The sequence below is a fragment of the Tachysurus fulvidraco genome, chromosome 7 (assembly GCF_022655615.1).
Source record: "Tachysurus fulvidraco isolate hzauxx_2018 chromosome 7, HZAU_PFXX_2.0, whole genome shotgun sequence".
In the NCBI taxonomy this organism is placed as follows: domain Eukaryota; kingdom Metazoa; phylum Chordata; class Actinopteri; order Siluriformes; family Bagridae; genus Tachysurus; species Tachysurus fulvidraco.
This window is the reverse complement of record NC_062524.1, coordinates 12,277,274-12,295,473: the sequence shown is the minus strand read 5'-3', so window position 1 is coordinate 12,295,473 and position 18,200 is coordinate 12,277,274. Positions and strand designations below refer to the sequence as shown.

The window sequence follows — 18,200 nt, the reverse complement described above, 5'->3', positions numbered from 1 at the left end:
TAATTATATATATATATATATATATATATATATATACATATATATATATATATATATATATATATATATATATATATTTATATATATATATATATATATAAAATATAATTTTTCATTTGTTGTTTTTTTTTTTTTAAAAAAGCACTCGGTGAGACTACTTTACACGATCAGTACACAATTTACTGATTTATATATTGATTTAGATTTGTCTTCTGTTCACTCATATATTTAATTTTGGGAATTAAATTAAATGTGACCCCAAATTCACAAAAAGTGGTGACATTTGTGAAGCATTATTTGATTTGAATCAGATTAATACACCACAATTTTTTTTTATAAATCAACATTTTGAAGACTAAAATTGTTTTTTTTTTTCTGAGAAATCTTCCACACACATCTCAACACACCAGTTTCTCAGTAGGACTGCCGTTCCCAGGGCTTGACTAAGAGGAACCATCCTAATTAAAGCCGAAATCGCCTGAATCTTCAATGTTGGTTCTTTTCCCACTCCTACATAATTGGAGAGCAACAAAATGCTTCTACTCAGCTCAACAATAAATGACACAAACAATGTATGTGTATAGGAAACCGTATTTATATGTAGCTTTAGTAGGAGAAATTGTAAAAATAAAAAGGACCTATCAAAAGAAATATGTTTAATTTAAAATGAAATACAATAAAAAGAAAGACAGAGACAGACTTAACAAAATCAGCAAACAAGATTACAATCACTCCAAATATCTAAAAGAACAAACAAATGATTATTTTGTATTGCAGACTGTTCATTCAGCATCAGTTAAATTACATTTTCTTTGCAGGATCATATATGAAATGGACGTTGCAGGAAATATATTTGAATATATACTACTGCAGTTATTTCCTGGATTATTTGTTTATGTATAAACAGTGACTTAGACACATTCCTATATATAATAATTAAAAAAAAAAAAAAAAGAGAGATAAATTGATGGTGCACTTTGTACGAGCGTCCACATGTGATCCTTAAAACATCGGTGTATGAGTTTCAGCCCCTTTTCACTTCAACACTGTACAGGCGTCTTATCCGATGGTCACGCCAAACCCACACTGGAACTTGTTTTTACGATGGTTGAGGAAAGAACAAAGGGCCAAAGACAGTGGAAGTGGCAGCAGTTTTTTTTCCAACGTTGCTCCTACTACCCAGTTACTGTCTATAGACCCTACAGAGAAGAAGAAGACATGCGAGTTCATTATAATACTGCAACGTACCACAGGACTGTCATCATCGTGTTTCTGAGTCAGGAAAAACAGCTTCACTGCGAAGCTTCTCAATTACTGAAATACTTTACATGCTTACAAGATTTAGTGCAAGATATCCCAGAAAACTGAACTACTGCTCATTCCAGGTCAGTATCTTTCGATACCCCTACAGAATAATCTGATCTCAAGGGTTTAGGTTATTTTCTTCAAGCCATGAGTACAATACCCTCTTCGCTGCTTAGAGTGGAGTACAGTACTCTTTTGCTCTCAGTATTTTTATTATTAGCTCAAAGCTCTCATCTCTCCTCACACTGCACCTCGCTCCCTCAGATCTATCAGCACTGCTCCACTGGTCTCACCATCTCTCAGGGTACGAGGTACGTATACAAGACTCTTCTCTGTTCAATACCGAGGTGGTGACCATCAACCTGAACAGAGTTTTAGGTTGATGGTCTCCTAAGTCTGTAACCTGTAACTTAGTGAACCAGTATTAATGAATTCATTGATAAAGACTTCAAACCACATTTGTATGTCATGCTGGATGAGGACCTCATTTCAGTCAGGACCACTTGAGTCAAAATAAAGACAAATCTTTGACATATATTTAGATTTTTATTTGCAAGCTTGTTAAATTTACATTTGGTGGTATGGCTCTGTTCTGAATTCCCCATCCTTTTCATGAGCTCCATGAAAGCTAGTCAGGGAACAGCAGCAGCTTCTCCCATTTAAAACTGGCAAAGCAGCAAGACAAATTCCCCCATTTAGAACAGAGCCTTCATCAGTGACAACAGAATGACACTGGTTAAGTTAAACACAAAGTTTCAAGGAGGAGCTAGGGGAGGAGGTGGGTTACAGCAATGCAGAGGAAAAATGCATTTAAATAGGGTACCCAGTTTGAAAAGGGACCAATTGCACGCTTAGGAATCAGATCAGCTGATGAGCTGGGTTAGAATTTTTTTACAATCAGCTGATAGCCGAGCTTGACTACGTGCCTGCCTGAACTGACGCTGAACGCTATATTTATCAAACAGGATACAACATTTGTAGTATTTGTAATTGTATTAATGTTTATGCAAAAAATTCAGTTTTTTTTTTTCAAGAAAATCCAGTCATTTTGCTGGAAAAGCAAAGAAGGTTTTTTCTGAAGAACTCTGAAGATCCTCCAGGTAAAAAAATACAGTACTATTATTAAGAATCAATGGAATGTAAACTTTTAAACCGGTTCATTTGTGTAAATGTAGATTATTGCGTCTCGTCGTGTGAAAAACAAACTACGATTTATAAGACGCTTCTTATTTCTTTTAAATGATTAACATTTTGCAGATTCAGCAAGGGATGTTTGAGGAGGTGACAGTAACTCATCACCCCGATATGTTTCATTCATTATATGATGCAATAACTTTATAAGTTAATAAATTAGAAACAAAACTAACCAGTAAAAGATTAAAAAAAACAAAAGCATAATGCAGTGCCTACCTTTAAAGAGCAGATTGGCCTTTGGGAGGTCTAGCTGGTACCCAAACAATATGTTTGTTTCCTGCATACGAGTGCTGGCTTCAAACTCCACACCTATCTGCAGCTACATCACATCACAGTAGGTTTTTATTTGGTGTTACACTGTACACAACACCAGGTTTGATCTTAGAAGAGTAATCAAAGCAGCACCGAAATGTCTGGAAGATTGATGAAAATGTTCAGTTCAAAAAGAAAGCTTACCTGCTCGTTGGCTTTGTGATAATATGACGCATGTGCACCTGCTCCTCCGAGGGTCAGCGTGGCAATAAAATTAGAACCTGAACAAAGATGATATATACAGAGCTTCAATTTCTTTATCAAAAGACCTTTTCAGAGTTCCTGTAACGTGAGTAATACACGTCTAAACGGAGCGAGGTTTCAGAACGTTTTTTTTTATTTTTTATTAGAAACTCACGTTACAGGAACTCTGTATGAACATGAACATGTGATCAAAAGCTAATCAATAGAGATGCATTCAAGACATAGGTCTCGTAGATTTACAGGATTTTGGCAAGCATCCTTATCTGGAGCGACTTACATTTATCTCGTTTATACAATTAAGGGCCTTCTCAGAGGCTGAGGAGTGGCAGCTTGGTGGCTCTGGGATTCTAACTTATGACCTTCTGATGAGTAGTCCAACACCTTAACCACTGAGCTACCACTTCCTTGTGATCGATTTGACTGAGCAGCTGAGCAAACACTGACATCTTACCAAAAAAATAAATAAATCTGGAATACAGTCAAATATATTCGTCAGAAGTAAAACAAACCTAAGATTATTAAACCTATTACAGTGATGAAACGTAGATTTACATTTTCTGTCTATTGCTAGATCTTTTTCTAGAAAATAACACTCCATATAAATATCAAACATATTTGGAAATAGAGCTCATTTTTGCTTTATGGTAACCTTATAATAAGAAATGCTCAATTTCTAGTATGATTACCTTGGACTGTGTTCTGTATTCACTTGCTGTCATTGTTTTGTAGTCCTGGGACATTAATATTGTACAGTGTTGTATATGGTATACACTGACCTGTATATCTCCCTGCCAAAGACATTACTGTTCCCTCTTCACCAGGCCGGCGGTGGTATACCAGCTCTCCTCCCAGTGCCAAGGACGGAGTGATGGACTGAAGATAGTGAGCTACAACAATGCCTAAAAAAACAAAACATTACACAGTGATCAAACAGCTTTCTGCATTCTGTACATGCAGAGTCTGTAACGGCTGACTAAATAACAAGGCTGAGATATAAACGTTCAACACACACACACACACACACACACACACACACACACACTCTACCTGATCCTACCACCATGTCTGGGTTCCCTACAGTTACTGTAGCTGTGAAGTCATCTCCTTTAAACTCAGCGTCTCCTTGCCAGTTGACGAACTTTTGCTGCTGCGTCTGATTAGAAAAGTAGGAAAATTACAATAGCAGAATGAGGTTAAAGGAATCTTTTATACGTTCATAGAGCTGATTTCAGTTCATTTTATCACACACTTACCTGGAAGGCCAGTTTGGAGCGCACTCTGTTGCTGAGTTGGTGAATAATCTGTGCGTTGAGGCTGCCACTGTTGTCCATGTCACCAACAAGAACTGGAAATGCCTAGTGAACAGATGGAGTCCTCATCAAAGAGAATCACTGGTCTATTGTGATGAGATCATATCATCAGAGCTTTCAATTCACACCTCTTAAGAGTCCAAATCATGTGTTTGAAGCGTATGATAAGAAACAAACGCTCCACAAAACATAAAAGATGGCTAACACCCTGAACCCCAGACCTCCTCACTCTTACATCATCAGTGTCTGATCTCACTGATGCTTTTGTAGCTGAATGAACACAAATCCACACAGTCACAAAAAAAAGACGTCCGGGACAGGAAAGAGAATAAATCTGGTATAAGATGTTCAACAGGCTCATGTGGGCCTGATGGTCAGTTCTCCATAAACTTAGGACTGTATAGGATATAAACGCAAGTTAAACCTGATTCCCAGCCATCAAATATTTGTGTTTATGCATTATGATTTTGTGACCTTGACACCCCGTCACAGAAGCCATGACGCACACGCACAGACACACACATGCTCGCTCACACACTCTCGCTCGCGCGCTCACAGACACCCTCGCTCGCTCACTCGCTCACTCACTCACAGACACACTCACAGACACACTCGCTCACTCACTCGCAGACACACTCGCTCGCTCGCTCACTCACTCACAGACACACTCGCTCGCTCACTCACTCACAGACACACTCGCTCGCTCACTCACTCACAGACACACTCGCTCGCTCACTCACTCACTCACAGACACACTCGCTCGCTCACTCACTCACAGACACACTCACAGACACACTCGCTCACTCGCTCGCAGACACACTCGCTCGCTCGCTCACTCACTCACAGACACACTCGCTCGCTCACTCACTCACTCACTCACTCACAGACACACTCACAGACACACTCGCTCGCTCGCAGACACACTCGCTCGCTCGCAGACACACTCGCTCGCTCGCTCACTCACTCACAGACACACTCGCTCGCTCACTCACTCACAGACACACCGGCTCACAGACACACCGGCACACTCGCTCAGACATGCCCACTCACAAACACGCCCACTCACAGACACGCCCACTCACAGACACGCCCACTCGCTCACAGACATGCACTCACTCACACACATCTTTGTAGCAGACTGTTTAAAATTTTACCTCTGCAGGCCCGGTCTGCTTGGTTCCTACATACGTAGTGCCAAATCTGTAAGTGGAATCACCCATGGTGCTCAGCATTACGGTGTGATTGACCTGTAAAAGAAACAGCAAACAATTTCATTAACATGTGAGGAGTCATGAGAGACTGACCAAAACCTGAGGCAGCAGACAGACCTGGAAAAAGCTGCTGAGGCCCTTGTTGACGGTGAGCCGAACTCCTTCCATCTGCATGGGAAACACCTCTACAAGGCAAAACAGATTTTCATGATACACTTTGACGGAGTTGTTTGTGATGCATTCTCATCCACACACCCTGGTCACTGAAATTAGGAAGTCTGTACAGAACGGCATCTCGAATGGCACCTTCCTTATTACTAGCCCCATTATTATTGGATTCATTACCATTCAATGTCATAGAAATGAGAAATCCAGCACATAAGCTGACAAAACAAATGCTGTACTCAAAGGAAGATGATAGAAGGAGGATGAGTTTCACACCTTTGCATTTTCGATGAAACTCCTCAAAAGCACCCGGGTTGGGCAGAGGTGGCTCGCTTTCCTGTTTCCCAGAGGAAGCTGGAGATACTGGGGACACAGCCGGCATGCTGAAACCAGCTGGCACAGAAACCAACCCAGGACCAGCTTGCACTGGTGGAGGGGGACTGGGAGAACTGGCAGCCAACACATTACCCATGCTGAGAAGCCATGATAGGGGGGGGGGGGGGGGGTATTATGACTCATTAATAAACATACTAATAAAAGCTACAACACTGCTATAGATTATACATGTTTTAATAATGACTGGGGAGGTCACGTGATCCCTCATGTCCCAGATTGTCAAGGTCTACAGCTACACACTAGCTATAGCACACACGTGGTAAAAGATCTAAGGCTGTGTTTAACATTAGTGACCGTTGTGTTTATAATTCGGGACTCTGTATAGAATAAACAGCGCTAATTCAAATTCTTATTCAAGTCAATTCTACTCACGTTGTGCTTCACCCAGAGGACGACGTCTCAACCGGAAGTAAACCGCTACACGTGCCCAGTTTGTTACGCCTACTCTGGGCATAGAGCAATGTGATTTGTCTAAAGGAACCTCAGCGGAAGTCGTTAAAACTCTGACAATATCCGCCATATTCGAAGCTTGTGCGTGTATGTGCCATAGATATCTATACACTAGATGTCGCCTTGGGGTCCTAAAAATGCGTCAAAACCGCCGCCATCTTTGTACGGTGCTCCTTTACCTCAAATGCATGGACGATGCCGGACTTCTGTGCTGCGTTTGGTTGTTCAAATGAAAAAAATCTAAAAACCAGACAGCAAGGGATTACATTACACAAGTGAGAATGTGTTTTATGATATTGAATGATAAGAAATTATATTTCGTGTTCCGTTGGTTCGTTTCAGTCCTTGGTTAATGACCGCAGCTAATCCATGCTAGTTACCCATTAGTTTTTGACAGTTAGGAAAACAGACAATGTTTGTAGATTCCGAAGCTCTTAATAAGGACATTACAAATTGACCCATGCTTTTTTGCTTAAAGGTGAAGACCCAACTTTATGTATGTTTTGTAAGATTCCCTTATCTGTCAAAAACATTTTATTAGATTGTCCTGGATTTAACACAAGCAGATCGCTCTTTTATCAAGTTACTTCACTTAAGGACATATTTAATGAGATTATGTCTGAAAAGGGTTTGGATTTTTTTATCTTATGTTAATAAGATAAACAGAGTCGTGAAAGCAGAAGAAGGCTCTGAGGACATATTTGGTCTTCGTGATCATGTTGTTGAGATTCAAGATGGCATAGACAACCATCACTTTAGCTTAATGTCACTGGTTGTCTGTGCCTTTCATAAATTGAGACAACACCATGTCTCAAATGTTCATACTCTGCAACTGCAGAGCAAAAGTGTCAGGAAGAAACTCTGTAAGGTCGTGTTGTTGCAGGGATACTGAACACCTTTTTTTTAAATAGTTAACTCAGCTGACAGTCCTGGAAGGATGTCACCAGTTAGGTTGGCAGTTCAGCCAACTTTGTGGGTTTTTTGGTTTATGTGACATTAGTACATACTTATTTAATGTGGCAAAAGTATTGCGGGAAAGGAATAAATAAAAGATTGAACGATCTTTGGCACCTCAACTATCTAACTTTCACATTATGTTCCTCTCAAATGTGTGATTTGCTTCCACCTGCAAATTGCTTTGGGTATCACATTTAATAAACCGATACAAATTAAATATTTAAATGAACATGTATAGTCACACCATTGTAGCAGTGTTGCATGCAGTAGGCTATAAGGTAAGTAGTGATTGTTCATTTGAAGTTTACTCAAGTGGAAGAATGTAAGTAATAAACTTAGACCTATTAGCACTATGCATTATATTGTGAAAAAGTAGATTATCTTAATATCAAAACCTTAAATTTTCTCTGGACTTAATAATAAATACATGTCTGACCTTTGGAACGAACCAAAAAAAAAACTAGAAAATCGCATTCATGACGATTTATGGTGATTTTATTTCTTTGCCTACATTGACGCTAATGCATTAAGAGGAAGGGGTCCCCCGTACCAAGATGGCGGCTCAGTGTACGCATTCGTTCCAATGTACTGCCGTATACAAGGCGACATCTAGTGTATATATCTATGGTATATGTGTGTATGCGTGTGTGTGACGTGACGTGACATACGGCTAAGTAGTGATGGCGAAGTGAAGCTTTCTTGAAGCAGTGAAACTTTCAACCCAATTGTATCGGAAAATGGTTCATTACTCGAAGCTTTTCAAATCAGAGGTCGATGAGGACCTCTGCTGGTGAAAGCGCTATCACAAAATGTTCCACAACCAAACAACGTATTAATTTTAGAAGCAAAAATTAATGGATTGACAAATTAAGGATATATTAATAAATAAATGAATCAATATATTAAATACAATAATGTACGTTCTTATTGTATTTCTATAATTTACTATTTTACTTTTAATTATGCACAATGCACTTTGTTTAAATGTAACTTTTTGTGCTATTTGTATGCAGCACAGATGCAAATGCTTTGGTAATACAAATGTACAGTTTTTGTCTTGCCAATAAAGCACACTAAAATTGAAATTGCGAGAGAGAGAGACTTTGTTCCTATTTTGATAATAATAAAATAACAGCAGCACTTTTAAAGCACTTAATTATTTTAATAATTAAAACTGAAACAAGTGATGCTTTATGACAAGTATGACAAGTGACAAGTATGACAAGTGACAAGTATGCTTTAACCTTGGCTGTTGGCTACATCTTGGCCAGAGGATCTGGCTCTGTCATGTTTTGCACGAAAATGCCTCAACACGGATGATTTATTATTATTATTATTATTATTATTATTATTATTATAGACCTGGGGCCTGTTGCACAAAACTAGGATAAGGGATTAAGCCAGGATATCTTGGTGATCCTGGCTCAATTTATCCGTGATCCGGTTGCACTAAAGATGGATTAGGGGGCGGTACAATGTTATGGTATAAATTACCATGGAGATTTATTCTGTGGAGCTAGCCTGCTCCAGACCAGGCTAAGTACTAGGATGTATTTAATCTCATCCCTTAGGTCAGTTAGCAGTCACCACAAATGAAAACCAATAGTTATTCCACTGCCCACTATACATTATCACATATAACTAGACCCACTGTCATTATTTAAACGTTTGTGATCATTAATTTCAAACATTTTGGATAAATTATGATTTTTATATGATGTTGCTATAATTTACAGTTTCCCATAGACTATAAGGCTATATATAAAATGATAGAATATTAGGGCCACAGAGGAAAAAAGAAAATTCACAAACTTTGAGAATGAAGTCTTTAATAATATTGTAACCCATCATTTTAGAGGAGGACATTTGTTAAAATGACAGCTGTGGGGCATTTCGTGGAATTGTTCTTCAGTATGGTTTCACAAACAAGGACATACTTAATCATTGTCATAAGTATCAGGACTGTAAAAAGAATATGCATCTTTTCCGCAGAAAGAAAGAGCCTCATAAATTTATGACTTTTCCTTCTTCCTTAGTGTGGCCCTAATACTCTGTCGTATAAAATACACATTCCATATAAATATAAAAACACAAAGTGTAACATTATGTTCCTTTATTGAATAAGGATAAAACAAAGCAGGTAAACCATCAGCTCCTTTCAAAACTGAAGTCACACAGGATACAAAAGGATAAATACACATTCAAAAAGGTCTGTAGATAACACACCCACATGTCTGCACACTGAAATAAATGCAGGACAAATCCATACACATCAACTGAACAGACAAATGAATGGATGCAGTAGCCTCCCTCAGTATACAGTATTACAGTATACAGCACAAACATCATAAGAGGCCAAATCAATTTAAATTATATATATATATATATATATATATATATATATATATATATATATATATATATATAAACACAAAAAACGCAAATTCCTCCGCCACCGCAGGACATATTTAACCAAAATTGAAAGCACACATACTAAATAAAATCATTCAACACATATTGGTCCCTCAACAGCCGACCATCAGGGAAGATTGCCGGATTGTCCCAGTCCATGGCTGGTGGCACTCTGGGCTCCAACACCACCCGTAAATGAATCAGATAACGAAGCAGTCACGTGGGTGTGTGTGAAACCAAGCTTCGGACGTCATTGGTCACGTGACTTTGCCAGAACGAATCAAGCTTCGATACAAAGCTTCAATGAAAATCGGTTCATTTTTTGACTCACGCCTCGAAGCTTCGGTGTCACTGGTAACATCACTACGGCTAAGTATGGTGACCCATACTCAGAATTCGTTCTCTGCATTTAACCCATCCAAAGTGCACAAACACTCCTTGAACACACACCCGAAGCAGTGGGCAGCCATTTATGCTGCTGCGCCCGGGGAGCAGTTGGGGGGGGGGTTCGGTGCAGGGGCGGTTCTAGACCTTTTGTAGGGTGGCTTCAGCCCCCTGTCTGTGATCTCAGCCACCCTAAAACTAAAAGTATAATTTTTACTTTCATAAATAAACAATAAAAATTACGTTAAATGCAGGACATGTCGTTGATGGGAAAGAAAATTATTTATTAGTTTGATCCAAGAGCGATTTTTTTACTTTGCTTTTACGCGCGTGCGTTGTAGTCTTTCAAAAGTGCGTCATCAGCTGTCTGCTTTATTTGAACGGAGAAGCTTGATGATGAAGCGTGCACGCGCAGTCAGAGCTGGAGGCATTTATCTATAACGTTAATTGGCGGAAAACCGCAAAGACTGCAACCTAAAGCAGTGAAATGTCACTATTCGTATTACCAGAGTTATAGCACAAACAAAATATTAATGCAAACAATCCATTCAATATTAAATAAAAATAACATTTATTGATTTGGGCTTTGTCTTGTGAACATTTATTTTATTAATGACTGCATTCATTGGACACACTGTTCGTAGAGAATGCACACATACATGAACTGATTTGATTCAAGACTGGCATCATTACATCATGCATAAAATTTTATTGTCCACTTTTGCCATTTTAAATAATACCATAACTTTTGGCTTACTATGTAGACATATAATATATAATATAAAACTCTTCTTGTTTAAAATTCTCAATGAGGGCTAAAACCCCTAAAGATGAAATCCTAGAACCTTTATTTATTTTAATAAAATGATTTTTATATTTTTTATTCCACTCAATAGTCTACAATATAATATCTATATAAACATAGCATAATTATAATAAAACATAGTGGGATATTCAGTGATATTGGCTTTGCAATATCGACTTTTGTGATTGGCCAATACCGACAGACTGGAGCCAATGGAAATGCTTCTCTCCTTCGGTGCGCGTCTTTAGTCCTCTGAGAACTTCAAAGTGGACCGCTTGAGGTAAATTGTGTGGAATGATTAGTATATTAATTGATTTACGATGCCTACCCAGCTAATCCAAGACAAATACAGCAACAAGCGAAGAGGCATTGACAGAGAGTCAAGAAATGATGATGAAAATAATTATTATTATTAATACGTCAGTAAAGTTCATTAAATCTATTCTGTTGTTAGTGTGGTCTCTAAACGTATGAACTGTGGACTGACAAAGGTGGTACATGAGGAAGCAATTTGACAACAATGCAGTAAATAATTTAGGAGCATCAAAAAGCATGCTCGTTAAGATACCAGCAGACAAGCTAATCCAGCACAAATTAGTGCATAAAAGGTCCCCAAAATGAAGTATTGAACCTCAATTAAATACAAAAGGAGAAAAACTGCAAAAAGGTTTTTTGAAAACTTTTTTCCATTGGTTTGTTGCGTTAAATCTTACCCAGATACAATTGTGCTATTTTCTGATTGGCTATTGTGTAGCCTCTTTTTTGATTTTCTGATAAGTGTCAGGCTCGACTAAGAACTCCAGGGGAGATGCGCTTGATTCCTGCTCGGTTCCATAGAGACAGCGGTGCGGACTGATACATTAATTATTAAATATATGATAAATAGTAAGTTTTTCTGCGTGAGAGAAACAATGTGTGTCGGGAGAGCATGACAACAGACCAAAATGCGTCACTGTCACGCTCACACATACACACATACTTGAGAGCCCTGTGTGTGTGAGAGAGAGATATAAAATAATAACCAACTATAAACACTTAAGTAAATATTACACATAATGCAAATAATCAAATTTTCCACTCAAACGATAAGTAAATAAAATAAAGGCCATTTCCTGAACCTTATTCAAAGCTATAAATGACAATAAAAATATATAAATGTATAATGTTGTAGAACTTACTGTATAATATAAAGAATAAAACCACAGCTGCACGTAGTCATAAGTAGTTTGTGACATTTCATATTCTTAAAATGTATAATACTTTGGTATTTAATGTGGTACTTTCAAGGCAGCAATAATTCTAGACCAAGTTGAACATGTATTAGGAAATAAAACTAACTATGAAATCTCCAGGATTTACACACAACTGTTAGCATACCTCACAAAATCTAAAAACACCATCAGAGTTCAACACAGACATGAAATAAGAACAACACAAGAAGTGAAATGCAGGTAATAGTTTATTTACCCAAACACATCCCCTGGTGAAATCTCAGAGAGAGAGGGGGGGGGAGGGGGGGGGAGAGAGAGAGAGAGAGAGAGAGAGAATATAACATCAGTACAACAGTCTTTATCCTGATTCCAGTCAGATTCTTTACAGGAAAAAGAAAAAAGAAGACACCAGTGACATTTAACTGGAGTACGATTTCTCCTCTGGATCAGATGGAAGAAGTGTCTGGGTTATATCACTGAAACAATACCGGTATTGAGAGAGTGTTGTTTATTCTGGAAGTCAGAGATTTATTCATGCTTTGGATGCTAACTAGACTTTCCAATCAGTTTAAAACAACGACATCATTTCCACTTTATCCAAATTACCCAAAGTTTTCCTTGAACAGAACTCAACATCTCTCATGAATTGCTGAGGCAGCTTGAAAAGAAAAGAAAAAAAGTAATGCTTAGATTTTTTTACCCCATACATTACTGTTGCTTCACTGCTGCAGATATTTTTTTACATTTACCTGCAATACAATGTCTACAATTCATTTAAAATAAACAAAACAAAAAAAGCCTCCAAAATTGTCAGTGTCCCATACACTTAAACTGAAATTGTTTTATTTTTTCTTTTAAAGAAAAAATAAAAAGGTAAACAAACATGCTGGTCAGATTGTCTAGAACAGAGTGTTTCAGTTGGTGTAGAACAGAACAGAACAGTTCATTTCACAGGCACATTCGTCTGACAGGGTTTTAGAGCCTAAATAAAAACACAAGATTTCAATCAAAACGCTGTAATGTGGAGGAAAACAGCTGTGATGCTTTAAGAGAAAATATAGAACATATGGAAAAGTTCCCAGAATATGAATTTATTTTGAACTAATATATATAATTATATATAATTATATCCCACGGTAAAAAAAAAAATCATGAGAAACAAGTCATAAAATCACAAGAAAGTATCAATATTTCAAGAGAAAGGTCCTAACACTGCCACAATGCTACACACAATGTTTGTTTGTTAAAATGAGAGACTGCGAGGTCTCATTTAAAGCTGCCTGCAATTTTTCCCTTAAAAGAGAGAAGTTCCTTAAAGATCTTGTGGCTCATCAGAATTATCTGATGCAAGTTTCACCAATTTAAATGTTTCTTCAGTTTCATTGCGCCATCACAGCATTATGACTTCATTCTTGACATGTTTTATCTGGAAACATGATGACTTTTCAAATAATGAATTGTCCTCGTATTAGATTTTTTCGTGGAAAATTTTGTAACTATATTATTTAATAATTTGGTCTCACAATATTGTTTTTTATTATTATTTTAATCGTGGCCCTAAAATGCCATTGTATATTAGTGGAAATAAGTGGAATTTCAGTGTTTATTTGATTCCATTAGACACTTTATAGACAATATTGTGAAGTTTCAGGCTCAGATTTTGACTGTCGAACTTTATGGAAAGCCTTAATGATGTTCGCTAGTACAAACACTCGTGAAAAAGTCAATGCCTCTGTATATTTTCAGTGTAATGAAGCTTGTTGCAAGAAGACAAAGTGACAGATCTTCCAGGCTGTAAAACGGTCACTGGTTTTGTTTTGGCTCTGAATCACGGACACGAGCCGAGTCGAAGTGAGAGACTGTGTGTGAGTTTCAGCCATAAAAGAAATTCATCTGTTAGGAGTAAACCAGGGACATTACATACCACAGCATGCATGTCAAAAGTCACACACACAGTCTCAGTCACACACAGTCTCAGTCAAACACAGTCTCAGTCACACACACAGTCTCAGTCACACACACACACACACAGTCTCAGTCACACACACACACACAGTCTCAGTCACACACACACACACACACACACACACAGTCTCAGTCACACACACACACACACAGTCTCAGTCACACACACACACAGTCTCAGTCACACACACACACACACACAGTCTCAGTCACACACACACACACACACAGTCTCAGTCAATCTCTTGTACACACACACAGAGTCTCAGTCAGTTTCTTGTACACAAACACACAGAGTCTCAGTCAGTTTCTTGTACACACACACACACACACACACACACACACACACACACACACACACACACATACATACAGTCTCAGTCAGTCTCTTGTACACACACAGTCTCAGTCAGTCTCTTGTACACACACAGTCTCAGTCAGTCTCTTGTACACACACAGTCTCAGTCAGTCTCTTGTACACACACACACACACACACACACAGTCTCTTGTACACACACACACAGTCCCTTGTACACACACACACTCATACACGCGCACTCGTACGCGCACACACGCGCAGGCGCACTCGTACGCGCACACACGCGCAGGCGCACTCGTACGCGCAGGCGCACTCGTACGCGCACTCGTACGCGCAGGCGCACTCGTACGCGCACACACGCGCAGGCGCACTCGTACGCGCAGGCGCACTCGTACGCGCACTCGTACGCGCACTCGTACGCGCAGGCGCACTCGTACGCGCAGGCGCACTCGTACGCGCACTCGTACACTCGTGCGCGCACGCACGCACACACACTCGTGCGCGCACGCACGCACACACTCGTGCGCGCACGCACGCACACAACTTGTGCGCGCACGCACGCACACAACTTGTGCGCGCACGCACGCACACAACTTGTGCGCGCACGCACGCACACAACTTGTGCGCGCACGCACGCACACAACTTGTGCACGCACGCACGCACACAACTTGTGCACGCACGCACGCACACAACTTGTGCACGCACGCACGCACACAACTTGTGCACGCACGCACGCACACAACTTGTGCACGCACGCACGCACACAACTTGTGCACGCACGCACAACTTGTGCACGCACGCACAACTTGTGCACGCACGCACACAACTTGTGCACGCACGCACACAACTTGTGCACGCACGCACACACACTTGTGCACGCACACACACACTTGTGCACGCACACACACACTTGTGCACGCACACACACACTTGTGCACGCACACACACACTTGTGCACGCACACACACACTTGTGCACGCACACACACACTTGTGCACGCACACACACACGTGTGCACGCACACACACACTTGTGCACGCACACACACTTGTGTGCACACACACACACACACACGTGCACGCGCACGCACACTTGTGCACGCGCACACACACACACACACTTGTGCACGCGCACGCACACACACACACTTGTGCACGCGCACGCACACTTGTGCACGCGCGCACACACACACACACTTGTGCACGCACACACACACACACACTTGTGCACGCACACACACACACACACTTGTGCACGCACACACACACACACACACACACTTGTGCACGCACACACACACACACACTTGTGCACGCACACACACACACTTGTGCACGCACACACACACACACACACTTGTGCACGCACACACACACACACTTGTGCACGCGCACACACACACACACACACACTTGTGCACGCGCACACACACACACACACTTGTGCACGCGCACACACACACACACACTTGTGCACGCGCACACACACACACACACACTTGTGCACGCGCACACACACACACACACACACACTTGTGCACGCGCACACACACACACACACACACACTTGTGCACGCGCACACACACACACACACACTTGTGCACGCGCACACACACACACACACTTGTGCACGCGCACACACACACACACACTTGTGCACGCGCACACACACACACACACTTGTGCACGCGCACACACACACACACACTTGTGCACGCACACACACACACACACACTTGTGCACGCACACACACACACACACACTTGTGCACGCACACACACACACACACACTTGTGCACGCACACACACACACACTTGTGCACGCACACACACACACACTTGTGCACGCACACACACACACACTTGTGCACGCACACACACACACACTTGTGCACGCACACACACACTTGTGCACGCACACACACACTTGTGCACGCACACACACACACACTTGTGCACGCACACACACACACACACTTGTGCACGCACACACACACACACACACTTGTGCACGCACACACACACACACACACTTGTGCACGCACACACACACACACACACTTGTGCACGCACACACACACACACACGTGCACGCACACACACACACACACGTGCACGCACACACACACACACACGAGCACGCACACACACACACACTAGAGCACTCACACACACACACACACACACACACACACACTTGTGCACGCACACACACACACACACACTTGTGCACGCACACACACACACACACACACTTGTGCACGCACACACACACACACACACACACTTGTGCACGCACACACACACACACACACACACACACACTTGTGCACGCACACACACACACACACACACACACACACTTGTGCACGCACACACACACTTGTGCACGCACACACACACACACACTTGTGCACGCACACACACACACACACTTGTGCACGCACACACACACACACACTTGTGCACGCACACACACACACACACACACACGTGCACGCACACACACACACACGTGCACGCACACACACACACACGTGCACGCACACACACACACACACACACACACGTGCACGCACACACACACACACACACACACACACACACACACACACACACTTGTGCACGCACACACACACACACTTGTGCACGCACACACACACACACACACTTGTGCACGCACACACACACACACACGCACACACTTGTGCACGCACACACACACACACACTTGTGCACGCAAACACACACACACTTGTGCACGCACACACACACACACACACTTGTGCACGCACACACACACACACACACTTGTGCACGCACACACACACACACACACTTGTGCACGCACACACACACACACTTGTGCACGCACACACACACACACTTGTGCACGCACACACACACACACTTGTGCACGAACACACACACACACTTGTGCACGAACACACACACACACTTGTGCACGAACACACACACACGTGCACGAACACACACACACGTGCACGAACACACACACACACACTTGTGCACGCACACACACACTTGTACACGCGCACACACACACGTGCACAAACACACACACACACACACACGTGCACAAACACACACACACACACACGTGCACAAACACACTTGTGCGCGCACGCACAAACACACACTTGCGCCGACGCGCACGCGCACACACACACTTGCGCCGACGCGCACGCACACACACATACTTGCGCCAACGCGCGCACACACACTTGTGCACGCACACACACACTTGTACACGTGCACACACACACGTGCACAAACACACTTGTGCGCGCACGCACAAACACACACTTGCGCCGACGCGCACGCACACATACACACTTGCGCCGACGCGCACGCACACACACATACTTGCGCCAACGCGCGCGCACACACACATACTTGCGCCAACGCGCGCGCACACACTTGCGCCGACGCGCGCACACACACTTGCGCCGACGCGCGCACACACACTTGCGCCGACGCGCGCACACACACTTGCGCCGACGCGCGCACACACACTTGCGCCGACGCGCGCACACACACTTGCGCCGACGCGCGCACACACACTTGCGCCGACGC

General features: G+C 41.8%; 1 protein-coding gene across 1 annotated transcript; it reads right to left on the bottom strand.

Moving 5' to 3' along the window:
* Window positions 1–577: 577 nt before the first annotated feature.
* On the bottom strand, window positions 578–6,624 carry tomm40l (translocase of outer mitochondrial membrane 40 homolog, like). Its single transcript, XM_027143769.2, has 10 exons — window positions 6,470–6,624; window positions 5,978–6,174; window positions 5,654–5,721; window positions 5,480–5,572; window positions 4,269–4,370; window positions 4,063–4,168; window positions 3,792–3,914; window positions 2,956–3,032; window positions 2,716–2,818; window positions 578–1,199 (listed from the first exon to the last, which is right to left on the bottom strand). Exons 2-10 carry the CDS (start codon window positions 6,171–6,173, stop codon window positions 1,060–1,062), a joined length of 1,008 nt encoding a protein of 335 aa, XP_026999570.1. The 5' UTR covers window position 6,174; window positions 6,470–6,624; the 3' UTR covers window positions 578–1,059.
* Between the last annotated feature and the right edge of the window lie 11,576 nt (window positions 6,625–18,200).